The 26,910-nt window shown below is 38.2% G+C and overlaps 2 protein-coding genes, 1 long non-coding RNA gene and 4 other non-coding genes across 8 annotated transcripts; 6 read left to right on the top strand and 1 right to left on the bottom strand.

The window, feature by feature from the left end:
* Nucleotides 1–366: 366 nt before the first annotated feature.
* Nucleotides 367–13,153, bottom strand: rab34b (RAB34, member RAS oncogene family b). Of its 2 annotated transcripts, none has more exons than XM_041801859.1 (11): nt 13,067–13,153; nt 12,489–12,701; nt 12,276–12,367; nt 9,020–9,085; nt 8,289–8,390; nt 8,060–8,124; nt 6,651–6,702; nt 6,487–6,568; nt 3,578–3,668; nt 3,366–3,473; nt 367–1,126 (listed from the first exon to the last, which is right to left on the bottom strand). In XM_041801859.1, exons 2-11 carry the CDS (start codon nt 12,534–12,536, stop codon nt 1,065–1,067), a joined length of 768 nt encoding a protein of 255 aa, XP_041657793.1. In that variant the 5' UTR covers nt 12,537–12,701; nt 13,067–13,153; the 3' UTR covers nt 367–1,064. The 2 variants fall into 2 exon arrangements, with proteins under 2 accessions (XP_041657793.1, XP_041657792.1); XM_041801858.1 differs by having other exon boundaries at nt 13,063–13,133.
* A 489-nt stretch (nt 13,154–13,642) lies between these two features.
* On the top strand, nt 13,643–16,224 carry LOC121519114. The gene is made up of 7 exons (XR_005992691.1): nt 13,643–13,779; nt 14,241–14,308; nt 14,501–14,545; nt 14,746–14,820; nt 15,317–15,368; nt 15,557–15,613; nt 16,111–16,224. It is a non-coding gene; the product is annotated as an uncharacterized LOC121519114 (long non-coding RNA).
* LOC121519369 lies at nt 14,353–14,424 on the top strand. The gene has a single exon (XR_005992709.1). It is a non-coding gene; the product is annotated as a small nucleolar RNA SNORD49 (small nucleolar RNA).
* LOC121519367 lies at nt 14,600–14,673 on the top strand. Its single transcript, XR_005992707.1, has one exon. It is a non-coding gene; the product is annotated as a small nucleolar RNA SNORD65 (small nucleolar RNA).
* Nucleotides 15,158–15,235, top strand: LOC121519370. The gene has a single exon (XR_005992710.1). It is a non-coding gene; the product is annotated as a small nucleolar RNA SNORD49 (small nucleolar RNA).
* LOC121519365 lies at nt 15,411–15,484 on the top strand. The gene has a single exon (XR_005992706.1). It is a non-coding gene; the product is annotated as a small nucleolar RNA SNORD65 (small nucleolar RNA).
* Nucleotides 16,225–20,089: 3,865 nt separating the features above from the next.
* Nucleotides 20,090–25,392, top strand: LOC121519223 (calpain-2 catalytic subunit-like). Its single transcript, XM_041802064.1, has 12 exons — nt 20,090–20,323; nt 20,417–20,486; nt 20,580–20,698; nt 20,775–20,908; nt 21,182–21,356; nt 21,441–21,516; nt 21,805–21,889; nt 22,026–22,100; nt 24,118–24,278; nt 24,795–24,952; nt 25,073–25,084; nt 25,189–25,392. Exons 1-12 carry the CDS (start codon nt 20,090–20,092, stop codon nt 25,390–25,392), a joined length of 1,503 nt encoding a protein of 500 aa, XP_041657998.1.
* The last annotated feature ends 1,518 nt before the right edge of the window (nt 25,393–26,910 follow it).

Genomic DNA, 26,910 nt, shown 5'->3' with positions numbered 1-26,910 from the left:
AAGGCACACACTGAACCAGGATGTCTTTTTTCACCATGTTCAGTACACTAACCATTGTGTTTTGTTGTTGGGACCTCTCTAATTCAGCCAGTAACTTCAATACAACAATATTTAAATTGACTGAGTACTATTTATGTAAAACTAAAAACAACAAACTCAGAACAATAGAGTTGAAATAGCTATTTTGGATTTTTAAGTTATTAATGCAACTATTTTTTTTTAACAACCTTCAACCATTTTGTCATACAGTGTGCTTACATGTAGTACATATACGGTATAAACAGCACATATTTTAACCAGACAAAGTCATCATAAAACTATTTACAGTTTATTTCCTATGAGCCACAATACAAGTATATAGTATATACTGTCCTAAATAGGAAATAAGGACAAGTGCAGACATACAAAGACAACTTCTTTCAGTCTGAATGAGAGAAAATCAATTAGCTTCAGATGTCTGCCTTTTACTGTCCCTGCAAACAAACCCTCCATTTTCAGGATCATGAGAACTCGTTGGAAGAGAAGGATGAGTTGTGGGTGTGATGGCGGTCATGGGAGTCAGCATACGCATCACATTAGCAGCAGACACATGACAGGAGACCAGTGAGGAAACCGACAAAAAATGCATTAAATCTGATACAAACATTTGCTTATAACATGAAAAATGTTAAGATGAAAAGAGAAAAGTTTATGAAAACATCAACTTAGTGTTATCTAATAAAGATCTAGAGGAGAAATAATGTTCCTCTTTACATAAATGTTTATTGAGCACGAGACAAAGCTTTATTTGTTGTAACCCAGGCCCATTCCTGAGAAGACTTCTGGTTGTTTACCGCCTCAACTTCATTATCAGAAACATACAAGCAGCTCCTTCTCAGGCTATCTGCAGACACTACAAATAAAATATTGTGTAGCTGACATTGCTGTTGAGGAGTCAGCTCAGGATATCTATGGACTGGGCATGCTCAGTCCATAGTTCAGTCTTTCCACTAGCATGATTTTTGTGGGGGGTTTTTTGCGATGTCGATGCAGCTTGAATTCAAGGAGTCATTGGTTTTCAGGCATCAGCAGCAGTTGGAGCTCCTCCTGTTCGGTTTGTGGTTGGTGCCTGGGCCATCTGTGAGCCCTGAGTGGGACAGAATGAAAAACTTTTTACATCTTTTCATTAAGAATGTAAAATGTAAGGTCATAAAAGTTTCAGGTTATAAAGATGAGATAAGTCTTTACTTTCCAGATGTGTGAGAAAATGAGGAATAAGCTGATCATACCAGAAATATTTCTGAAGTCTATTAATCAATATAGAGTAAAATATTTATGCAGACTTTAATACTGTTACTTCCTTACATTTAACATGGGCAACCAGGATGTTTTTACAGACTTCAGATGCAAATTTAAAGTATTTCCCAGGTGCTGTTGAACAGAGCAAGGCATTTTTAACAGGTTTGTCCAAACATGCTAGTTTAATTTTAGATTCTTGTATTATTTTACTTTACAAACAGACACAAAATTATTTCACAAAAAACTACCAGGGACTAAATGATTAGGCCCCCTGATGCAAATAGTCAGTTGTGTGTCCTTTTTGCTGATAACAGCCTGCAGTCATTTGTTTTCGTTTTCAGCAAGTCTCAGACACGTCCCCTGAGGAATCCCAGACCATTCTTCTCCGACCAATCTCTCAAGCTCCTCCAGTTCTGATGGTCTTCTGGCATGGGCCTTGGTCTTCAGTTCACCCCACAGTTTTCCAGTGGAATTCAAGTCAGGGTTTTGTGCAGGCTACTCAATACTGTTCACTTTGGTCTTTTGAAGGTAGCTCTTCACCAGGAGTGACTTAGGTCTGGGGTCGTTTTCATTTTGAAAGACTGCCTGAGGTTTTCTTTCAAAGTCTTCACATATTCTTTCTTCATGATTTCTTCAACCTTTACGAGATTCCCAGTTCCAGGCCCACTGAAGCATCCCCACAGCATAATACTCCCACCGCTGTAGAGATGGTGGTCTGTGGATTAAACGCCTCTCCCTTCTTTCTCCAAACATAACCGACTCCTCTATGGCCAAAGAGCTCTACACCGCATTCCACATTATTACGCAAATTACATTTTTCTCTTATTTTCCTAAATATTAATGCAAATGACAGAATATTTTTCGTCATCAGCTGTTAGAGCATAATTCAAATGTTTTTGAACAAACTTCATAATGACAACCGTTTTTTTTTTTTTTTAAACCGGTGTAGTTTAATCTCATCTGACCAAAGGACACGCTTCCAGCATGCAGACTCTTTCTCCAGGTTGTCCTTAGTATACCTCAGTGTGGCTTAGGTTTTTTTTTTTTTTTCTTGGCCTGCAACCTCTCAGTCCATTCCTGTGCAGGGCTTTAGTTATTGTCTTCTTGAGATTACAATTCCTGACTTGACCAAGTCATTCACTGGTGTCTTGATAGTTGTCCTGGGAACATTAGACACATCTCTCAAGTTTTTTTCCCAGAGTCTTTGATATCTCTTCCTACCTCTGCCAGGATTCTTCTGTACAGTGGTGTGGCTCTTTTTGAATTTTTTGGTACTTGATACTTCTCACAAGCTTTGAGCATTATAAAGTTAAAGCACATCATTGCACAACAGTGGCTCGTACTATGGCTCAACAAAAAGATCAGTGCTTAAGGAGGTTAATATTTTTGACCCTGCTAGGTTTTGTTTTTTTTTTTTTTTTGCAAAGTAAAATCACATAAGCATCCAAAAATAAAACTGATGTTTGGAAAGCTGTTAAAATCCCTTGCTCTGTTTAACAGCACTTGGAAAATACTTAGATATATAAAATATAAATACTTAAATTTTCATTGGGGGCTAATAATTTTGTCCTCATCTGTGACATCTACACTGAGAGTAGCTGATTGTTAGTTTGAGTTTCATTTGACAGTTTGAAAAAGTGTGTAAAATAGCATATAAAAAGGGCCAAACACTATTTTCTAAAAGCAATAACCTCGCTTTGTAGTGCATGTATGAAGAAGCTCATATTGAGAAAAAGATGATAGAGACTTAGTCCTGAACATAGTCAAAGGCATGCAAAAGCCCCAGAGCATACACTGGTGCTTGACTTCATGTATGTCATGGGAAAAACTGATTTCATGCTTCAGACAAACATTTCTCTGATAAAATTCTTTCCTTTGACCTTTAGAAACATTACTCAACTGCACTGGATAGATTAAAAAGACTACACCAACATAAATACTAAGACTGTCTTTATGCTGAAAGTCTGGCACTTGAAGATTCCCAGAGTTAGTAACTTTGTATGAATCCTATAAACACTGTAACTGAAGATATTGTGCTGCATTTTTGATAGGGACCTTTTTTTTTTTTTTTTATCAAACTGACTCACTGATAATGTCACTGTAATGCCTTGAGCCATTTTTCTCCAGCTCGGACAGAACGTTGGCCTCAAAAGTCAGAGAGGCCACACGGAAGAAGAAATCCTTCACACCTTCCCCTGAAAGAAATACAGGGCTTTTTTAGTCAGATATACCAAGACATAAAAAGATCAGGTGGTGTGAGCTGAGGATGAAGTCATGTTCATTTGTGTTTGACTCCCACCTGACTTGGCAGACACAGCCCAGTACTCTGCTTTGATTTCCTCAGACAGTCTGATGGCTTCCTGCTCGACTTGAGCCAACTGATCAGGCGACTGAGGACAGAAGGGCCGAGAGAGAGCACAAGAGGGTGAAGTAGGAATTAAACTTCTTCTTACTGGTCAAAAATCACAACACGGTGATTACTTATTTACCCTAATGCATTTACATTGTAGTCCATCTTCAAAATTAGTCCATGTTTTTCATTTAAAATCTTTGTTTTTCCAACTTCAAAGTTCATGTGAGGTGTTTTTGGTTGGTTAAAGAACAGAGAGATATCAAGATGGATCACTTTATGTGGCCCACAAAGCCAAATAGGACTACCAGTGACAATATTTATTATTTAAACACATTTATCCTAATACCTGTTGATGCTGGTTTTAGGCAGGAGCCAAACAATGTACAGCAACAAAGTACAGGGTGTAAACAACTTTTGTTTACAACGTACACAGCAAAGTTTTATAATGAAAATTATGTCCTAAAAGACAATTTAAGTTTGGAGCCTTTCAATAATAGTCAAAGTATTATTTTGAGTTTTTGGTGAGACAATAATCGTACCAGTTTGGGGTCCAATTTCCCTCCTTTGACTAGTCAGCAAAAGCCAGATTATAAGATGGTTCTGTGTGTAGAGTGATCTTTCCCTCTTATGATGAGAGCACTCAGGAAAGCCAAGCAGGCATTAGCAAAAATTGCCGATCGGGGATGCTGACAATTAAACTGTCAGAGTTGAACTAGATCTCACCACACTGGATGTTGTAGGTAGCTAAAAGCTAGCTTCATTTAGCTTGTTTACTCTAAAGTCACATTTATCCATGGAGATTTGGCATTTTAAAGGGTTGAGACCTTCTTTGTTGGTGAATGAATCTGTCAGTGTGAGGTGTACTATTTTGGTATTACATTGCTCACCACACACTATAAAAACAAAATAGTTAAATCTTTCATTATATATTATATTTACTGGTTAGAATTTAAAACTCATTTAGTGTGTGCCAGGCTGAAAGGATTATTTTATGTGCTACAGGGGCTAAACAGCAAAGTGGTTTACATCGCTGACTTTGTTACAGGAAATTGGGAGTTTCCAGTCCTGGTCAGGGTGCAGACTATCCAGTGTGGACCGTTGGGACAAGGTCCTTAAAACCAAGAATACCTACCCTACATGTACGTCACTTCGAATAAAGAGTCTGCTAAATGGCATTATCACATGGTTATTAATTTGCATCAACCAACAGATAAATCAAAATGATCTTGTTTGCTGCAGCTCTAATGACATTGGTAAGAAGTAGACATTTTGGGTGAAAACTTGAAATGTATCAACTTGTAAATTAGGACTAATACCAATAAGCGTGTTTGAAATAAGCTAATTTCTGGTAGTGATACTGATGTTTACTTGAATTCTTCATTTGGCATGAAGGCCTTTGCACACCAAGGGCAATGCGAATAAACAACACAACAGTGAAAATGATTCAGAGGCGGATTTTGGCCCCCAGTCTGTTAACATCGGGAGTGACACAATTTTCAGAATATCTCATGCACATTTTAAAAAACATTCCTGCTGCGAAAGTCCGCAATGTTTTTCTCACAATAATCCAGTTAACTGAAGTGAACTCGAGCAGAAGACAGAATAAGGTTTTGGGTTCGTAGGTAACGGCACCGTTATGTGCAGGCAGGAGGTCAGTTCCTTTTTTTCACTGTGTTATTCGCTGCATTTCTCCCTCTTTTCAGCCAAAGATTGGCTGGGAGGAGGACCCAACTTTTCATTCATTCTAAAAACAAAATAATATTGAAAATAATATTAAGGGCACATTCCCTGTAAGGGATTTTGTTACAGGGCTGTGCAAAGGAGTAATTTCAGGGGGCTGATTGGCCCATAGCAGTGATTAGCAATATGTCAAAGGTAAGAAGAGACTTTGTTGTTGAATAAAGTCCTTGATTTTAAACAGCTCCAGCTGCACACATAGTGCATTTATAGCACATTTATGTTCACATGGATGTGCTGGGCTGCCTGTTGCATGTGTTGATCTTTTACTGGGCTACATGTCAGATTGAAGGCTAAAATACATTAGTATTAGCTACAGACAAATCATTATATGATGAGTGGATAAACATCATGCAGGATTATGGTGAAGACAACATTTTTGCTCTTCTGTCTGCTTCAAAACTCTTCTTCCATGGGCAACAACAAGAGTTTTGTTTTGTCAGAGCTGTGCTTGGTTAACATGGTTAAAAAATATATATTAGCTACAGTTTGGCACAGCAAAATTACATTGCTGGTTTGAAAGCTTGCATTGGCACGCAATGTTCTTGGTTTTTTATTTTGCAAATTATTTGCACAAAAACAAGAACATGCTTGGTGTGCAAGTGCCAACATTTTCCCTTACCATGAAAACAGATCAGTGTTTATCCACCAAAATAAAAAAACTTCTTTAATTCAGCAGTTAGCTGTCCTAGATGGCAGCATTAATTTGTTTGGGCACAACAGACAGACACTGGTTTCAGATTTCTGATCATGGAACATTATTTACCGATGTTTGACAACAGAACTGATGTCAGCAGATACCAATGTTAAACCAATATATGCATGCCCAGTTAAAACAAAAATGACTGGAATAACTAGTAAAAAAATAAGTTAAATCAGTCCGTCTGAATGATAAGAAAATTTATGAAGGCAAAAACTTTTAACTTCAGAACTGTTTGTGCTTTGTTCTTTAGCAGCATTTTAAATCATTGAATTAATTATTCCATTAAAAACAGAGTAAAAAAGCATCATATCATGGTCAAAATGCTTGAATCTTTTCAGCCACTTCAGAATTCTGACCAAAACATTCAGCTTTATGTCAACTGCATTTTACTGAGTTTTTTTGACACGTGACTCACGCTAAGGTCCTTCTTGGTACCAACGAGGAACAATAAGACACTTGATGGGTCGTTTTCCTTCATGGCGTCCTCCAGCCACTGCCTAAACACAAAAAAACAATCATTAGACTTCAAATGGCTTTTAAATGATGTAGTAATGAGATCTTGATGACTTATTTCCTCACCTGGCATGAGCTAAAGAGGTCACACTGCTCAAGTCGAACACCACGATAATGGCTACAGGGACAAAGACGCAGAAAGTACGAAAAAGTCACACAGTTTGAATGATGACTGCGTAACACAACACTGTGAAAGCTGACTTCAGTCCAAGCTGACTTATTATATTAAAGTATAGCATAGAGTCGTTTGACACACAATTTTTTATAAGAGTCTAGTGAAAATCAGACAATACTGATTACTGTTTTGATGGCATACCTAGGAACTCAATATTAGGTAAATATTGTAATTAATCTCCCAAATACAGGCAGATCAGCTGCACACAGTGTTAACTGCCCATACATTGGCTACATTGCTTTCTCCATTGCTTATCGCAGCGTTGATAAAAAACACAAAGATCTGCTATTGTTATGGAGCTATAGCTGCTTTTTGATACCATAACTCATGAAAGTAATGGCAATCATAGATTATACTGTATAAATACAGTGCTTACAAAAGTATTCAGCCCCTTGCATACTATGCCATATTAATCATTTTATAAATAAATCATGTTTTTTTCTGAAAAAAAAAATTTTTATTGTCAAAGTGAAAACAGATTTCTACAAAGTAATGCAAATTCAATACAAATATGAAATTTAGTAAAAGGGTATAAACATTCACCCCCTTTATTTAGTAGATGCCCTTTGGGCTGTAATCACAGCTCTGGGTCTGTGTGGATAGGTCTCAATCAGACTTGCACATCTAGACACTGTAATTTTATTCCATTCCTCTTTGTAAAGCTGCTCAAGCTCAGCATGGTTGCACAAGGATGGACAGTCCTTTTTCAAGTCTAGCCACAAATTTTCTATCGGATTAAGATCTGGGCTTTGACTTGGCCACTCCAGAACATTCACCTTGTCGTCTGTAAACCATTGCTGTGCAGCTTTCGCTGTATGCTTTGGGTCATTGTCTTGCTGGAAAATAAATCTTCTTAAACATAATGTGGTGGCCAAAAAGCACCATTTTCATTTCATCAGTCCAAAGGAATTTCTTCCACTTAACCATGGAGTCTCCCACATGTCTCTTGGTGAACTAATGCTGAATATGAGTTTTCTTCAACAGCTTTGACTGGTGAAGAACCCAGGCAACAGTTGTTATACGCAGAGTCTCTCCCATCTCAGCTGTTGAAGCTTGAAACTCCTTCAGAGTAGTTATAAGTATCTTTGTGGCCTCTCCCACTAGTCTCCTTGACTCAGTTTGTAAAGCAGCCTCATCTCGGCAGATTTGACCAGGATTAATTTATAAAATAAAAAAGGGTAAAGCATCCAAGGGGGTGATGGTTTTTATAGGCACTATAGATATAGATTAAACCATGTGATATTTAAAAGGATCAGAGTATTGACAGTTTTATCAACCTAACAGACTGTTCTACATTCACCTTGTGCTCCTCTGTAATATGTCGAAGCGATGCATTTGAATCTCTCCTGACCAGCCGTGTCCCATCTGAAATAAACAGAGAGTAAAATATTTTACAGCATTATGGTAAAAACACATGGTGGACGGTCAAATGGGCCTTGTTGACCCAATTAACCTTGTGAACTCAAGTGGGTTAGGGTAAATAAATTAGCCTATAGGCTTCACCCTCCTCTGTACAGTAAAATACTCACAGCTGTAAACTGAAGGGAACACCAAGCACTTCAAAACGCTCCATCTCAAAATCAACCCCAATGGTTGCTTTGTAGTTTCTCTCAAATGCACCCTTACGAAACCTTCAAGAACAACAAGAATTTACATTATGGCCAAAATGAGCAGCAACTGCATAATTGAAATTATAAATCTTGTTTGTTGAGAAGATTTTATATATGAAGTTGACAGTTACTTTTATTCTTTCAGATGTTCCTTAAGGTTGAGCATTTTACAAAACATCTAATATTATCTAATAAAAGATGAACTTTCAATAGAATAAATTAAGGGCTATTAATTGGCTCTTGTCTCGATCACAGTCTTGTATCAAGCTGAACTTAACTGCTTTTGACCCTTAATGATGATCTGGATCTTAACAAAATTAAATGTTATTACATGAGGACTTCCTGCAGACATAACGAGCTTTGATGATGTTACTTACTGTAACACATATTTGAATCTGTTATAGCAGGCAGACTTTAAAATGTCAAACTAAAAAGCCTTAAGCACAGGTGATGATTTTAGTCACATACTTAAAGGTATCCTTCTTTTAAGTGACGATATGTATTTGAAATACATTAATTACGACAGATGTGAAACTATATTCAAGTACAGAGAAACAAGTCACCAAATCAAAATATGACAAAAACGATTTCAAAATCTAAAAAAAGCCTTTGAGTTATCTGTTAAAACTGTATTCATGGCTGCTTCTTACCTGCTGATAAGACACGTCTTTCCCACTGCAACATCTCCCACAACAATTACCTTTGCAATGTTGAAGCTGGGAGAAGAAAGAAAACAAAATCACTTATTCAATGACATAACTTAATAACAAAAACCCCACACAACAGCAGTTTAACATGAAACACAAGAAGCTGTGAACAGTCTCTGTTGTGCTTTTATGTCAAAATGAATCAGTTGAGCAAGTGAGCAAACAATTAAGGAAACACTTTGTCTGAAGCACTCAAAAGTTTTATTAAAGGCCTGTTGTCTGCTCATTCTTCAGATTTATTTATAAACTTAGATAGACTACCATTTAATTTTAATTCATTCAAAAGTACTACTACATTTGATATAATCATTTCTGGCATTTTATCCATATTCTTCCAACAGAATTCAGATGATGACCCACACCATGATGTGACCACCAAGGCTCAATGCATAAGGCACATCAACTTAGCACAGAAAGTTAGGAAATTTGTGTCTGGCAGATTATTTCTTTGTTGTAACAATGTTTCTTGGCAATAAATCTTATTCTTTGGAAAGCCTGTTTATTGCCCTTTAAGTTGTGCCATATTTGTAAGGCGCATGCATTTGTGAGATAAGCAGCAGAGCTGAGTATGTGGGCTGTGCCCATGAAAAATTTGCCAAATCTTCAGTGCCAAACAGCTTTTTTCTGCAGTTGCTATTGACTCTTGTTTAGAGCTTCTGGTATCACCAGATGCTGACAATCAGGTGCCTGACTAGTACCTGTTATGTTCAGCAATTTGTCCAGATTCTGCCTATGGTAGTTGGATCATAGGGTCAAAGTGTGGAGGAATATGGGCAAAAAGACAAAAGACAAAAAAGGACAAAAAAGTGCAAAATAAGAGCAAAAAAGAAGTGTGAATAAATAATTCGATCAGCAGAGCCTAAGAATAGCTTGACACACTTTTCAGCTGCAACATGACATAATTGTTAGCCAGGATGCTAACACCAATGTGACTGATCCAACACACATGCAATAATGTCATCAATAAAACACAACTGGGGAGGTCCCATTCTCTGTTTTTTTCAGGGACCCAGCCCACTCTGTGGGTGGGCCTGATTGTAAGGTCAAAGCAGTCTCTGAAAGTTGAGAGAGGTGCATCTTTCCTGAGTTAGTCTGGTTTAGGTGCATTTAACATACACTCCCACAGCCTACCAGAACAGATACTACAGCTGATTTCTCACAAGTTTTAAATTTAATCTCTGAAATTTGGCGTGATGGTAGTGACACAGTCTGATGTACCAAAACACTTAAAATATACATTTTTAAACACATTAATAGACTTCAAAGATCAGCCAATGGATCACATTATTGTACTGGCTGATGTAATCCTTTATAATAATGGAGATTGCCACCATAGAGAAATTACTGCTCATGCACTGTGTCATGCTGCCAGAGTAGCACCAAATCCATACACTCACCTTCATATACTTCTCTATAGCTAATATATACTTAAAACAAAAAGTAAGGAAATTTGTATTTGGTAGATCTTGTTGTAACAATACTTCTTGGCAGTAAATCTTATACCGCTGGAAAGTCTGTTTATTACCCTTTTAAATGGTGCCACATTTTAAAACATGCATTTGTGGGATGAGCAGCAGAGCTGAGTATGTGGGTTGTGCCCACGAAAAAATTTGCCAAATCTTCTCTGCCAGTGCCAAACCATGTTTGGGGTTTGGTGGATTGGATGATTAAAGTTTGAAGAAACAAGACATATTGCCAATTTAACAATTCATTCATTTAACAAACAGGAGCCTCAGTAGCGTGTGGAAGAACCATACACAGCCACAACAGCCTGGCACCTCCTCTTCATGCTGGTCACCATCCTGGTCCCACACTGCTGTGGGATGGCATCCCATTCTTCAACCAGCATTTGTCGCAAGTCAGCCAATGTGGTTGTATTGGTCACTCTGGCATGAACAGCACGCCCAAGCTGACCTCACAAGCGTTCAGTGCAGTTGAGGTCAGGACTGCTGGCAGGCCATTCCATTCTTGTCCTCTCCCAAATTCTGGAGGTAGTCTCTGATAAACCCTGCTCTGTGGGGTCGAGCATTGTCATCTTGGAGGATAGAGTTCTGTTCCAGACTGTGGAGATATGGGATTGCCACTGGTTGCAATATCTCATCTCGATATCTCTCTGCATTGAGATTGCCTCCAATGATGACAGGCCTTGTTTTTCCAGGGAGGGAGTGAGGGAGATGCCGCCCCACACCATGACACTGCCTCCACCAAAATATGATACTCTATCGGTGCAGCAATCAACATAGCGTTCTCTGCGTCTTCTCCACACTTTGACCCTATGATCTACCTGCTGTAGGCAGAATCTGGACTCATCGCCGAACATAACGTTCCTCCACATGTTCAGGTTACAGTGCATGTATTGCCGACACCAGTGCAAACGGGCCTGACGGTGAATGGCAGTCATGGCAGGCCTCCTGGCAGCCCTATCAGACCAGAGATTGGCTGCGTGCAGTCTGTTCTGGATTGTCTGGGCAGAGAGCCATCGGCCATATCGTCCTGCTAACGTTGACTGCAAATCTGTAGAAGACAGCCTACAGTACCTAAGTGCTGACAGGGTGAGGAAACTGTCTTCTTGGGGTGTCGTCTTCCTGGGACGCCCTGGGTACCAGAAGCTCAAAACAAGAGTCAATAGCAACAGCAAAATAAGCTGTTTAGCACTGGCAGAGAAGATTTGGCAAATTTTTCATGGGCGCAACCCACATACTCAGCTCTGCTGACAAGACAAATGCATGTTCCTTACAAATGTGGCACCATTTAAAACGGTAAAAAACAGGCTTTCCAGTGGTATAAGATTTATGGCCAAGAAGCATTGTTACACAAAGGAATAATCTACCAAACACAAACTTCCTTACTTTTTGTGCTAAGTTTATAAGTAAAGTAAAAAGCATGACCTATTTGTGCCTAGTTTGTCAATATTAAATACCACAGAGAGAGAAGTATCAGTGTAAAATTAATTTGTTGGTATTGGTCTTTTTCGTGTGATATGTTAAAAATCAAACATGCAGACTATCACCATTACTATCCTCTGAAACTTCAGCATCAATACAGTCTGTTGTAATGGGTGTGGTGCCCTGCTGTCAGCTGACACAGCAGACATGACTTTAAAGGCCTGAACTAATTCAATTCAACCCATATCAGAGTGTGTGAAGCTGCAAGATTGGAGGCACTGTATGTTGTCTGATTAACCCTTCTGTGACCGTACCTCACAGTGGCTCCTTTCTGCACCTGGCAAACAGCCTTCACCTGTGGATGGAAGCCATCTTTGGTGTGCAGTGCGGCATGAGGACTGAAACACTATGGAGGAGAAAAAAGAAAGTCATGGAAAGAGCCACAAGCCTGAAAACTGTTTAAACTGAACCCACATCACATAAACTCAAGTTTGACCTATTGGGGTGTGTGTCTGTGTGTTACTCACCTTTGGTAGCTGAGTTATAATCCTGTCTTTCTTTACAGGGGGCAACATGCTCTAACACTTATCAAAACACACTTTAACACACAAAACACACGCTGCCACTTGAAATGACAGCACACACTCCCACTCTTCTTTAAGAGGACTCATGCATGTTTTGTTCTCACAGCTCCCGCCACAAAACCATGGAAGGACAGAATTAAGATCTCCCAGTTTATCCTGAAAAAAGAGAAAATATGAGCAAGGCTGATGTTTGCCAAATGTATTCAGGATGTACAACAAAGCATTTTAATGGATTTCCAAAAAAATATGTTTAAAAAATATTCCATTGCAGTAAATTTTCCTGATGAACTTCCCAGAAACATTTAATGAACCAAAGGGTTACAACAGGAGCAACCAAACCTAATTTTTGTATCCAAAATGTACATTGTGCATGCATAGATATAAGCTCAAACAGGGTGTGGTGAAAGCAAACAAAGTATAGAGCATCAGCAGAGTAGAAAAAGGGGGGAAAGTGTATTTCTTTAAATAAAGTGCATAGGATTAAAGATTTCAGTATGCTTAGTTGAATAAACTTTACCTACAAGAGTCGAGATTGAAGAAAACTGTCTCTGTGGATGTGATGTGATATCCAAAGACCGCCGAGCAAAATAAATCCAAACCAAAATGACACAGTGAAGAAGTGAGTTCCTGGTTAAAAAACACGCATTAAATGAGTCTATGAAATCAGTGAAGGCTTAAACTGTGACATAGTGACATCTTGTGGCCGCATGCCGTTAGGCCGTTACTTAATATTTCATGGACTAATCATTCGCTTTTTAAAAATGCATTTTGATAAGGATTATCTACTTTAATTTTCTTGGACACGACATCTACTATATATCAGCCCTATGTTTACGTTAGACCTAATACTGAGGGGTCAGGATTATACTTTGACCCTCTGACCACTCTGAGGGTTTTTTTTTTTTGGTAATTATGAGGTGACCCTCTGAAACCGTGAAGGTTTCCTTGAATAAGTAGCTTCACTGCTATTTCTGTTAACGAGGACGTTTCACCTAATGGTCTTAATGGGTGCAGGTAGAGTGTAAAATTGTACTTTGCACACTTTAGTTTAAAATTGGCCCGCGCCTTTTCCCTTCTGGATTGCGCGCGCCGTGAAATTGTGTGATGTCATATTCCTGCGACGCTGCTCGTGCCTTAAAAGTTCACCAACCCATTTCCTCATTCTCTCTGCGTTTGTCGGTGGAAGAAAGCACACGTTGGTCCCGGATATCGTGTGGTTGAAACATTAACTACGGTGAGTGTGCAGTAAAGTTAACACCGTGTTCATAGGCACGTAATGTTTGCATTTCTGACGTTATAATCGCAGCTGAAATGTGTAAGCATGAGTTTGAAGTTGTGGCATCATGTCTGTAACGGGCCTCTGGGAGCCACGTGGGTGGATAGTGAACGGAGAAGTCAAAGAAAGTCTCCTAACGGCTTCAGTATGCCGTTTGCTTCGTGATACTGAGCCGTTAATATTTCCAGGTTGGCTTTGTTGTAGAAAAAGCCAGTGTGCGATTCTAGAGTCCGACCTAAGTGTTTTATAAACCCTCCATGTAAAACCTAATCGTCTATCTTGTTTCTTTAACGCATTGGTAATGCCAGTGCGTCAGTCCTGTAACTGAAACCAAAGTCTGTAATGTAGTTAATTAAATGGTTGGTTGTCTTTAATCCTAACCTGACGAGTCCTGATAATTTTCCCCTGGTTTTCCTCAGATGGACTTCACATCAGCTCTCTTAATGACGTGTTCTGGACATGTGAGGTGACCGCTAACCATCCAGAGGTGAGTTAAAGTGAAGTAAACCTCTGATTTATCCCACCAGTGTTGTCAGTGATGAAAACTGTGAATAGGAAGTGCCGTCTGATGCGATAACTGACGATGTTTCATACTCACTGATCTGAGCCTCACCATGGGATTGTTTTCATGGCTTAATTTTAGCAATAAACGGACCTAACATTTCTCTTTCTACTACAGCGCTGACTGCTGCCGGTTTGCCATCATGGATGAATTACAGCTGAGGTTAGTTTTCAGATGCAGCACTTTAAATAAGCAATTGTTAGTGGGCATTGCCTGTTGTGATGAAACCTAAACTGAAAAAGCTGGAATTACCGTCAGATTGTTCAGTGGTGATATTTGGTTTTCTGAACAGTTTTTTTCCTGAGTGTATAATTGGCTGAGTCATTGCTGGATTGCTAACATTTTTTTTTTGCTTTCTTAAGGTTGAGAGTTCTCAAATTCATCTGACAAAGTCATCATCTCTAAGGATGTGGCTGCAGCTTCAACATCTGACTTGAGTAAGTCATATTTGGAAAAATTTGAAATACTGTCAAGTAAGCTTTTGGTTAGCTCACCTTTGTACAAAGACTCAGGACCTGGTTGATTTTAACATTTATGTTAAAGCTTGGAGAGCAGTTTAATGAATGGCATCTCAGGAATATAAAACTCCTCACATAATACCTGTGCCTGTCTACATGATCCTGAAGTGTGATCACTGGGGTTTTCTCTTGAGCCCTTCTCTTGAACAGTAAAGTAAGGACAAAACTGAACTATAATGTAGAAAAGGTTTCCTGTTGTACAGTGGTGAGACTTTGGAAAGCTTATTTGAAGAAGCTAATAATCCTCAGAAGCTCTGTCAGTGATGAAAACCTGGAATAGGAAGTGCCGTCAGATGCGACAACTGACGATTGTGTATAATCCAATTTTCTGAGACCTTAAAGGAGACACTTAAAGAAATGTATTTTTTTGTGAGATGGGCCTTGTCACTCATTTCTATCTCTTTTTCTCTCCTAGGTGTTGCTCAGCAGCTTGGAGCCTGTCATCAGAAGTCTGCCCTCTTCACCAGGTACCTTTTTGATGCTCTAAAAAACATTTCTGTCATGAGTTGTAATGATGAAATCTAAACTGAAACAGCTGGAATTACCGGCAGATTGTTCAGTGGTGATTATTGGTTTTCTGAACATTAAATGACTCAATTAAAACTTCACACTTGCATTTAATTATTTGGAGACTAACTTCTCTCTTACCCTGCAGTTTTGAATTGGGTGGTTGCAGCGACTCTGCCAACGTGTTTCCTGCAAGCTGCTTTTGGTAAGAAATAAAGTGATTAATGCAAACAAACTATTGTCTTGATCTGTTTTCTTTGTAACCTGGGATCAGACGACTGTCTGCTCAATGTGAACTGTTTTGAAAGCAATGATAATCTGTAAATGAACCAAACTGTTGTTTAGTAGAGGTGTAACGATTCATTGATGTATATCGGTTGTAGGGGTGGGAATCACTAGTGGCCCCACGATACGATATTATCACAATACTTGGGTCACTATTTGATATTGTGATTTTAAACATTTTGTAATACAGAGTATCGCGATACCATATATCATGTTGTATTGTGATCTATACCAGCAGTGGCTTGAAGTTTTTTAGCTGAGGTAGCGCAAGTTGTCTGCAGCAGACTCCAGATAAACTCACTTGTGATTTACTAGTGTTTAGTGACGGTAAATGCTTGTAAGCTGAGCTTTTTGCCCCAAAAATAACACACTGTTCAATTTTTCCATAGCTAATCGACGTGTTTTGTCTCTTTTCAGGTGGTGTGTGAACATAAACACTGGTATGGAGATGGAAGTTATTTAATAAAAAAAAACTGACATTTTGCAAGAACAAGCAGATCAACATTTATTAAAAAAATGCCAAAACTCTTAGCTGTTGTTGGTGTCCTTCTTCTGCCTTTGCTCAACACACAAGCTAGCACATCTTCAGTAGATTAATGCCAGTTAATATTTTATCTCCTAGAATGTTGCTAGGATGTGAAACTACCCTGAAGCTGTGTCCTTTTACCCTTTTTTTGAAAGTTTGTTTTGGGTGTTTTGTTTTTTTAGCAGTGTGCAAAATGTGTTTCCACATAAGGTTCTGACTGTGAAATCCTGATTTGACTCAAGGTTTGTGTTGGTCATCTGTAAGAAAATGCAAGAATAGTGCTTTTATGTGTACCAAATGCGTCAATATTAAAATGATTCCAGCTTAACCCTTATCCAGCTTGGGTCCACTGAGATAGAAAACTTTCATTTAGACCTGGCTAAGGGACATCAACACAAAATGTCATCAGTTATAGTAAATGTAAATGTATATAGTAAATGTGCATAGAAACAGTGACCTGAAACCTTGCCCTAGAGGGTCTGTATTAGAGGTCACAGGTTAAAAAAACATTTAGAATAGCTGTTATGTATTTTTTAAAATCAGGATTTTTTCCCCAAAAGGAAGGATGATGAAAACGTAGAGCTTTATGTATCAAATCAGTTCAGACTTCAGAGGTCAAACTGCTTTATGTTCTATGGCTGAGTTTTGCGATTTTGATCCTTCAAGGTCAAGGAGGAGCAAAGCTCTAAGAAATGTCAAGCCTGAGGCTGGTGTACAGTTAAAGCACACCAGTTAAGTATTACAAATATGGATGAGAACCATAATATATAATTATTCTCAAAGCACCATGATGCATACTGTATGTCAACCAAGGGCAGGGATGTTTTTAAAAGTTAAGACTACCAAAATCATCCAGCTCACAGGTGGACTTCCTTATTTTCCTTATGTGAAATAAGTTTCTATAAAACATGAAGCTTGTAAGTCATACTGAATATGCTCACTAAAAGATGAGCTCCATCAATGAAAAGCCCTCACAAAGGAGAAAAAAGTCTGAGGGTTGAGGGGGTTTCTCTTAGAAACTACCTCCAGAACTTTTTCATAAAAGATATAAGGAAAGACAGAGACTGAATTTGCCCCCTTGACTCAGTTGTTAGTATGAAATCCATCAGAATTGAAGACATCTGATTGGATCTAATTTTGAAATCAGATTGTTCAGAGAAGAATAGATTATATAATCATAAAATCTGGTATTTAAATCTTGCTTTTATTCAGTATTCAACCATTTTTTTAAAAGAAATGTTTTTATTTTAAAAAGTCCATCCTGATTCCATCAGAGAAACTGATAAGACCTGATTACATGGCATTTTAGGATTTGTTGCTACTGGGAGATATTTCATGAAATTTTGAGCCAGAATTCTGTCTTTTGAAAACTACACAGCAGATATGGTGCACATTAGAATTGTAAAATATTAATATAAAATATATATTTTAAGATATAATGTATTTTTAAACATTGAATCTTTAATTTAAAACAGCTGTGAAGATGCTTTGAGTGGATTTGGCGCTCCCTTGTGGGAAAAATTGTACTTTGATGTTCCCTTTACATAGTAATGGATCTGATTGTTCTTTAAATCTGTAGATCAGGATGATCCCATCAAGTTTGTCTTTTAAACAAACCAAGATAATAGTGCACTGAATTACTTGAACTGTGTCAGCTTCCTAATATCAGCTGAAAATATAATACATATGAGTACTTTTCACTTAAAATGAGTTAATCTTTTAAAACAGCTTCATTCTAATATATATTTTGGGGGATTTTAACCCTTTAAAGGCCAGTATATGTACACAGCTCCACTGTTTTTAATAGAAAAAAATCATAAAACTCAAATAAAATACACAAAACACTTTTTTTTTTACACACACACCATCATCTAACATCAATAAGACAAGTTTATATTGGTCTCAGAGGTCCTAAAAACATGCCTGTGAAGTTTGTTGCTGAAAAAACACTCTAGTATAGGATATTTGCATGTCTAAAAACCCCTCTGTTTCAGTCCTGCTCAGAACGAGCTGTTTCTGTGTCTGTGGCTTTAAATGTTAGTGAGCTGTCTGACTCCACCCCTGACCATGCCCCTCTCAGGGAGTGGCTGTGGCTTAATGGATATAGCCAGCTGAAAGGAGGTTCAGGAGAAGAGGGCGCAACTTTCTTCCAAGCGGGGAGTGCCAACCAAACCTAGGGGCGGTGCTAACTCCCCACATGATATCATGAGGGGAAAATCTCAGAACGGCTCGTTTCAGCACACATTTCTGAAAGCTGGAGAAAGAGACAGGGGAGGAAATGGATTTTTCTAATTCTTCAGGGGATTTTGGACAGGCCAGGGGCACGTATTTTTGTTAAAAAAGCATGAAAATGTGTATTTTGCATAATATGTGACCTTTAAGATAAGAGATTGCATTAGTTTGTGGTAAGATAAATGTGAGATCAAAAATGGCATTTTCAATGGTTTTTAATGGGGCATTAAAAACCATTGTGTCAGTTTTTGTGTAGCTGAGCTATTTAGGCTAACTTCAGCAACTGAGATGGCAAGTCTAAGAAAAATTTTAAATAAATATCCTCCGGCAAAATTTGAGCTATATTCATTCAACACGCCTGAAATGGCTTGAATCTAAAAAACTGAATGGCACAAAACGTCCCAAGGATCTCTTAAGGGTTAAGACCAATCTAGTTTACATCTCAGTACCTTGAAATTGTGCTTTTTTTCTACACATTAGGTTTGTATATTCTGTTTTGTGTTGTACAGCACTTTTACCACTTGTTTTCTTTCACAGTTTGCCTTACAAATAGATTTAAAAATATGTACTGTTTAGTCCAGGTAACTGATTAAAGCATTTAGAGACACAAGTTCAGATCAGTTTATTCTGTGATACTCGTAATCATTGAATTATTCTTGAGAATTTGTTTGTCACCACTTCTCTGGAAACAAGCTTGAGCTTTTATTCGTTTTATTTGGTACCAGCGTCAGGTCATTTCATACGTCTTGAAGCATGTTCAAAGGACAAAGATGATTTGATAAACTGGCATTGTTCAGGTTGAAGCACCTGTTCACTTTGATGCTGTTCAGTTAAAAGATAGGATCAGGGCTTTTTTTTTTTTTTTTTTTTTTTTTGAAGTCATGGAAAACAAATAATGGTAGCACATCCAACATGTTTGTGCCTTGTACTTTAGACATCTTGTTGTGTTGTATAACAAAAGATGGACACTTTGTCATATGCTGAGCCTTTATGTAACAGTTTGGCAAAAGAAAAGTATGACACCAGATGCCACAGATGCAAAAGACAGATCTAAACGCTGTCTGTCGTCATGCAGATCAAACAGCCTTACAGAGGTTCTGTTTTGGTTATGAAAGTATTAACTCTTTAAGCTGCAAAGTTAAGTTTAACTTGCAAAAATCTCTGCATTATTCAGGTATTAACACAAGCTGCAGGGCTTGGCAACCTGCTGTAGGAAATCCTTCTCTGCACATTTAAACTGATGAAGATTAAACAGGCATACGCCTGTCTCTCTTTGATTACGACTAATCACATTCATCTCTGTTATTCAGTGGTGACAAGACAATAGTAGAGTTTTCTTTTGTCATACCTATGAGTTGTGTAATGTGATGCCTTTAATTCTGTCAGATCTGATCATGGGTGCTGATTGCACTGATATATCCTCAACGTGTTGTGGCATATGCATCACGCATGTCTGGTATGTGATCTATGTGTATAAATTAGCTACAGGGTTTCTTCTTTGTCAGTCGGAGCAGCCACCGGAATCCAAGAGCACACTCTGCAGGTAAATGCTGCTGGTTTTTACTTTTCTGATATTTCTTAAGTTGATTTCTGCTCACTCATGTCAACTTCATCAGATTTCAGACACTGTCCTTCAACATGACGTCCACCCGTGTGAGGATGATTCATGGCCTCTATGAGGATGGAGGCAAGGGAAGCCCCTCTAACCCTGTGAAGTTTAAAAGCCAAGACTTTGAGAAGCTGAGGGACTCGCTCCTCAAAGAGGGGGGGACATTTGAGGATGAAATGTTCCCACCAACCCTGGATTCTTTGGGCACCGTGGAGGGTCTCACAGCTGAGGAGCTCAAAGAGGTGGAGTGGCTCAGTCCACTTGTAAGTTAACCCATCCGTTGTCTTAAAACATCAGACAGACTACGAATGGACCGGCATTTTAGTTAGAAAAGTTTCACATATCTGTCTTTTCAGGACCTTAACCCTGATGCATCATTTGTTGTGGATGGGACTTCAAGGTTTGATTTCCAACAAGGACAAGTTGGTATGAAACGTTTGAGTACTTTCTTTGTGTTGAGTGCCCAGAACAAAAGTTTTGTTGGGGTTTCTTGAACTCTTTCTGTGTGGTTCCCTGCAGGAAACTGCTGGTTTCTTTCTGCCATTGGAGTTTTGACTCTTCATAAGTCACTGATAGCACAAGTGGTACCTCAGAATCAAGGATTCAGGGAGAACTACACTGGGATTTTTCACTTCAGGGTAATGTGACCGGCTTAAACAATGCTGAGTGAGGCATATGTTTAATGTCTAACAGTGATTAAATCCTCTTCAAAAGTTTTGGAGATATGGAAAATGGGTGGATGTTGTCATCGATGATTTGCTGCCAACAGTCCGAAAGGTTCCTCTGTCGGTGTCCTCCAAATCCAAAAAAGAGTTCTGGGCCCCTCTGTTGGAGAAAGCATATGCCAAGTAAGAGAGATGTGAACTTTTTTAACCAGTTATAAAAGATTGAAATTAAATGCACAGTATGACATTCAGCTGCCTGTGGTTCACAATCAAAACAATAATAAAAGATGACGAGTAGAAATCCGCTCATCAGCTCTTACCTCTTTTTCTTTTTTTTTGTTGAGCATACTTATTTGAAAACTATTGACACTGAACGACAAAGTTACATTCTCTTGTAAAAGGCGCAAAATCAGCACTTCTACACTGGAAGGTGATCAATTATATTTTTTCCTTCAGGGTTTGTGGATCTTACAGCGACATGATTGCTGGAAACTCAGATGAGGCATTCAAGGACTTCACTGGTGGTGTCTCCATGAACTACACTCTGTCCAAAAGTCCACCTGACCTGTGGGATGTGATGAACAGAGCGGTCCACAGCAAAGCTATGATGGGGTGTGGGACTTACGGAGGGGTAAATCACAAACTTAAGTTTCAGAAGAAGTTCAAAACAATCTTTATAATTTAAAATGATATGTCTGTTTTTTTTCTGTTTCAGGAGAAAGGAAAGGAATTTTCTAAAAAGTTTGATCTGGTGGAAGGTCACGCCTTTGGTGTGACTGGAGTCAAACAGATTTGTCAGACAAAGCATGTTTTGTTCTTTCATGTTTAATGTGGGCTGGACAGATTATTTGTGAAGAGTGATAAGACTGAGGAAGATGTTTTGATGATGACAGATTTTTCATACCACGTTTGGACTCCTCAAAAACAAAGATCCATTTTTATTCAACTACTTACTTCACTTAACATGTTATGTATGTCTTTAATTGTCTATATCATTTTTAATCTGTATTTTCAATCAAACATTTAAATTCAAACAGTAGTAGAAGTCTATGCATGGATCAAAACCATTTCATTTCAGGTGCAGAGTCAGGGGGAAACGGTGAATCTGGTGAGAGTGTGGAACCCGTGGGGAGAGAAAGAGTGGAACGGAGACTGGAGTGACAAGTGAGAGACAGTGACTCATCTTGATTATACATCTTAATCCCGTGCTTTCTGTGCATGAAACTACAGTATCGGGTTTGATTCTACAACTACTGCGAAGCACTTTGTTTAAAATGAATTGAGTCGACTTGTGTTGCAGGTCAGACTTGTGGGAAACCGTCAGCAACAAAGAAAGGGAGCTGTATCTGAAAGAGCGCAATGATGGAGAGTTTTGGTAAGAACTGAAAACATCAAACATGGAGAGTCCCCAAAATGATCACACTTTTAGAGCAACATTCAGTATACATTACCTTTTTGGTAGGTTCTTATGAGGGGGACTTATTTTCTGATCTGCTGGATGCCACAGCATGGTTTTCAGGCCTGTCACTCCATCATTACCCACAAAAAGGAATCATGTGTTGTCTGTTCGCTGTCCACAAGCCGGTAGTAAAATTAATGATGTAAATAATCATCTTAAAGATAAATCAACCCTAAACCAATTGAATCTCACAACTATCAATTACCCTTCATAGAATGGGTGCATATTACACTCTTTATTACTGATTATTACAGATTAATCTTTCTGTTTTATATTGGCATGATGACACAGTTCATAAAACTGAGTCTGCTCATTTCAATAGATAATGAAGTATTTTGTTAAAAATGTGTCATGCAAAGCCACCAGTTGTTTCAGAATAAAGTTTTGAGCCAAGGCTTAATTCTAAGAGTCTAACCAAGTGATACACAAAGTGTGTGCTACAGCCCCCTAGTGGACTTTAATGTGATGCAGGTGCACCTGATGAGGTCACCTACAGTAAATGAAAGATCATTCTGACTTTGGGTCAGTGACATGACATGCATGTTTGTGTGCCTGGGTCTATTATTTTCCTTTTAAAAAATGTACCAGTTAATGGCATATATCAAATCTACTCTTTCTGAATACATTTTCCCTATATTTGAATTATATGATTAATTTCATATTTTGGAATTTGAAACCCTAAAAGCATCAGCTGGTGTGACTATGTGAATAAATGAACAGATTACTGATGCTGTTCAACATGGTATTTTAATTGTTAGAAACTCAAGTTAGAATACTTTGGCATGATTTTATGGTTGAAACCTCTGAAATGAAAAATATTATTAAAATGTAGCAATATAAAGTTCGTAAGCTCAACAAAAAAACTTTGTTCTGGAATTTGCAGGTAAAATTCCACAATTTTACATTTTAAACTGTTTTTGTGTGGTTTTGGATTTTTCTGTGGCCTTAAACTTAGGGTGACTGACTTCCAGTTTTGATACAGACCTGCTTTTATAGGTAGGTTGAAGATTTTAACATGAACGTAACCACAGAAAATTGAACTTATTACGCACTGAAAGGCAACCATAAACAGTTACAAGGTAAATGTCTGATATCACATGGTTCAGGTGAGTTTTGACATGGCCTCTAAACTGTCTGTGCAACCCAGTCTCATCAATCTGTGTACACATAACAACATTATACCCCGAAAGCGTGCAGCGCATACGCAAAACCCAAATTTTGCTGCAGTTGATACGCATATTCCTTCAATTTCAATTGACAGCCAGCCTGGTCTGTGAGGGATTTTTTCTTTTTAAATGAGACGTTATGGAAAAGAGACAGACTTATTTTTCATCAGTGTGGCTGTAGGGCGATACTGCAGAGGATTTACTCTGTTTATTGAAAAGGAAAATAAAGCATGCAAATAATCCCGATTAAAAATTAGTGCACTAATTGTGGATTGTAGTTATTTTTGATAAATCATGACAGCTCACAAAACAGTTAAAATTCATCTTACCAATAAAATCTTGATTTATTTGAAGTTATATGTATCTGCTTTCTAATTAGAATAAAAGTAACAACATGTGCCTGTTTAATTTGACATTAGTTGCAAGTGTCAGGTGATGCAACTGCAAATGAATGAAGTCTTATGTCATGTGTAGATGCATTATAAAAAAGTACTAATGAGACTTAGGCTTTCTTTCACAAAGCTTTTCCCTGTTTCTGAAATTATACTGCATATGAAAATACCTTATGTTATTTTTAAAGGTTGACTGTGAAAATAAATGTTTGGTGGAGCCCTGAACATTTTTAGATTAAAACTTTGATCATAGTTTTCTTATACTTTGCTACTTCTTATACTACTCTTAAATATTTTTGGAGGCTGGCCCAACTTAATTAATTATAAATACTGTATGTCACAAAAATATCAATCTAAATATAAAACATTTTACAGGATTGCATTGGAGGACTTCTGTACTTATTTTGAAGAAATGGACATCTGCTGTGAAAGCCCAAACTTTGTGGATGATGATGCTGCCTGTCACTGGAACTGTCTTCAGAAAGAAGGACGCTGGGAGGCTGGAAAATCTGCCGGGGGTCCTGACTACAGCACAGGTAAGGTTGGAGTTTCAATGATTGAATTTTAAAATTCTATGAGGTAACTTGAAAGAATAGCTGAATAAATTTAGCATAAGTGCACATTGCAACAAAATAGTAACAGATAAACAGGATAGTACAGAATTCTTTTAAAAATTCCTGGATCCAGATGGTGATCCGGATCACTCCCAAAATTTAACCAGTTTTTTCTTATGCTATTTCTGACATTTCCTGAAAATTTCATCAAAATCCATCCATAACTTTTGAGTTATGTTGCTAACAAACAAACTAACAAACAAACCCTGCTGATCACATAACCATTTGGTGGAGGTAAATATGGCACATTCAGCCTATAAAGCACACAGTCAGCACACAGAAGAAACACAGACAACATGATGGTAACTTTACTCAATTTGTGGTTTATTTGCACTGCCCCTTAGGGCTTCCATGATTGACAATATTCACTCATAAATTTTCAAAACAAGAAGCAGATAAGCCTGTGGTAAATCTTTAACCACCTCATGCTTTCTGCAGAGGAATTTTGGACCAATCCACAATACCGTCTGACAGTGAAGGCGGTGGAGGGAGACTACGCAGGAGACAGGAACGTCTTACTGTCTCTGTTACAGAAGCCTGATGAAGAATTTCGAAGTAAAGTTAAATATCAGGCCATAGGGTTCAACATCTTTGAGGTGGGTGTGTGTTCAGTTATTTTCTGTTCCTGCTCTGTGAAAAGAGACATGTATGGTGATTGTGTTGCACATAAATATCAAAATATCTAATCTGATATCTGTATCTTTTGTTCTGGACAGCTGCCATCAGAGGTAAAAAAAAAAAAAAAACCCTCTATAATATGAAAAAAATAATTAAGGTCCAAAAAGCCTTCACACATGCATAAACTAAATATTCCTGTAATAATTTTCTGCAGGCACCCAAAGGACACCTTTCCTCATCGTTCTTCCAGGATAAAAGTCCCATAAAAGTAAGCACGTTCAGCCAGAGGAGAGAGCTGATCGAGTTCCACAGCTTGGAGCTCGGGGAGTACTTGATCGTTCCTTGCACGTATGAACCAAACAAGACCTCGAGCTTCATCATCACAACCTACTCTAAGGCTGAAGCAGACATGGAGTGAAATCACCCGAGGCACAACGGAGAAAAAACAACTAAATCTGACAGGCCAATGATGCTTTTATAACCCTAATAATTCAGTGTCAATGTAAGGCCTTCAGTTTGACATGGAACTTGTTGTTAACATTTCTAAATTAAGCAGCCTGTTAGTTACTGGGGATGTCAAATTCATAATATTTTAATGATTTAAAATAGTTTGCTTCACCTTGATATTTAAACAATGCTCATTAGAACTTAACCCAATGATCCAAACCATATTAGTGCAACATGTTTGTACATAAAAATCTGAGTCAAGCATAAATATGAGCTATAATAATCAGATATTGTTCTTAACCTTAGACATGCTTCCCACTAACTAGCCTTCATGTTTTCATAAAAAAATACAGGTTGTTTTCTTTGTTTTTTTTTTTTTGTTTTGTTTTTTTTTTATTTGTCGCCACTCATGTTTCCATCTCCTACACCTGCTCAGACCATGTGGAGAGTGAAGACTCAGTAGATTAGATTGAGTGTCAGTTGTTTTCTCGTAAATATGTGGTCAAATCCTCTCTAGTTCACCAGAGAGCCTTAAGGGGTTTTGTGAACTCTCCTTCCCCCCGTCCATGCTTTTGGCTTCAGTGTGCAGCTGTTGTAAGCTCAAAACGACAGGTTTATTTCTCCTCTTATGCCAAAAGTTGTATTTCTCCATACAGCAGTGTTCTCAATGTCTTGTAGTTCTGTATTCATTAAATATGCAAAAATATTAAACATGATAAGTGTAGTGGGTATGTGTGGTGCACCACTGAAAGCCCATGGAATTATATTAAAGATCTGTCATTTTCAGCTTTACTCATGAATCTCTACAAAAATAAAGAAAGCAAACCGAGCCTGCCTCCCTCTTTCTTAGAATAAAGCAGAGTACAAAAGACTACACAAAGCCAGCTCAACCAAGGAAATTCTGCCCCCCTGTGGCACATTTAGGAATAACCTCAAAATCAACACTTCTAAATACAGTAAACCATTGCTGAGCAGTTTTTAGATTCAAATCAAAGTGTCAAAGATCCAACTTGAAGCACAGGTTTTAAAAGTGTGTCCCCTTTGGACACAGCTGCCTTCCATCAGCCCAACCTTTACCAGCACTCAGCTGACTGCAGCAATATTGCCGTTAAATGCAGGGAACAGGACTGCTAGCAGGTAGACATGGACAAAACACTAGTTGAGCACTGTCTGTTTTCACAGTTTTAAGTGTTTCACTCACAGATGTAGGGTCTGACATATACTAAAGTTTCTACATTGATCCAGGTCACCCTGTTAGGTCTATAAAGCCAGAGAAAGTCACTCTTAATGAACAGGCCACCATACAACAATATGGGAGAACACCTGGCTGATCAAAGCTAGCTGCAGTTGTCGATTACATACGATTATACGACACTTTCTGAATAGGAAAAACTGGAGCAAAGACATCTTAAATGACTTGTCAGTTAAAGAATGGCTCAGTGAGCCATTATGTCTGAGGAAATCTACAAAGGGCACCAACTACACTAAC

The sequence above is a fragment of the Cheilinus undulatus genome, linkage group 12 (genome assembly GCF_018320785.1).
Source record: "Cheilinus undulatus linkage group 12, ASM1832078v1, whole genome shotgun sequence".
In the NCBI taxonomy this organism is placed as follows: Eukaryota; Metazoa; Chordata; class Actinopteri; order Labriformes; family Labridae; genus Cheilinus; species Cheilinus undulatus.
The sequence above is the reverse complement of the archived record's forward strand: the minus strand, read 5'-3'. Positions and strand labels throughout refer to the sequence as shown.

What these genes read in the sequence shown, in the direction of transcription:
- LOC121519223 (XM_041802064.1), top strand. Translation starts at nt 20,090, where the DNA reads ATGACGTCCACCCGTGTGAGGATGATTCATGGCCTCTATGAGGATGGA. An exon ending in TGGAGTGGCTCAGTCCACTT is followed by an intron (nt 20,324 to 20,416) that starts GTAAGTTAACCC and finishes CTGTCTTTTCAG; the next exon opens with GACCTTAACCCTGATGCATC. An exon ending in CTGGGATTTTTCACTTCAGG is followed by an intron (nt 20,699 to 20,774) that starts GTAATGTGACCG and finishes CCTCTTCAAAAG; the next exon opens with TTTTGGAGATATGGAAAATG.
- rab34b (XM_041801859.1), bottom strand. Translation starts at nt 12,536, where the DNA reads ATGTTGCCCCCTGTAAAGAAAGACAGGATTATAACTCAGCTACCAAAG. An exon ending in ATATTACAGAGGAGCACAAG is followed by an intron (nt 6,703 to 8,059) that starts GTGAATGTAGAA and finishes TTGTCCCTGTAG; the next exon opens with CCATTATCGTGGTGTTCGAC. An exon ending in GGCTGTGTCTGCCAAGTCAG is followed by an intron (nt 3,474 to 3,577) that starts GTGGGAGTCAAA and finishes TATTTCTTTCAG; the next exon opens with GGGAAGGTGTGAAGGATTTC.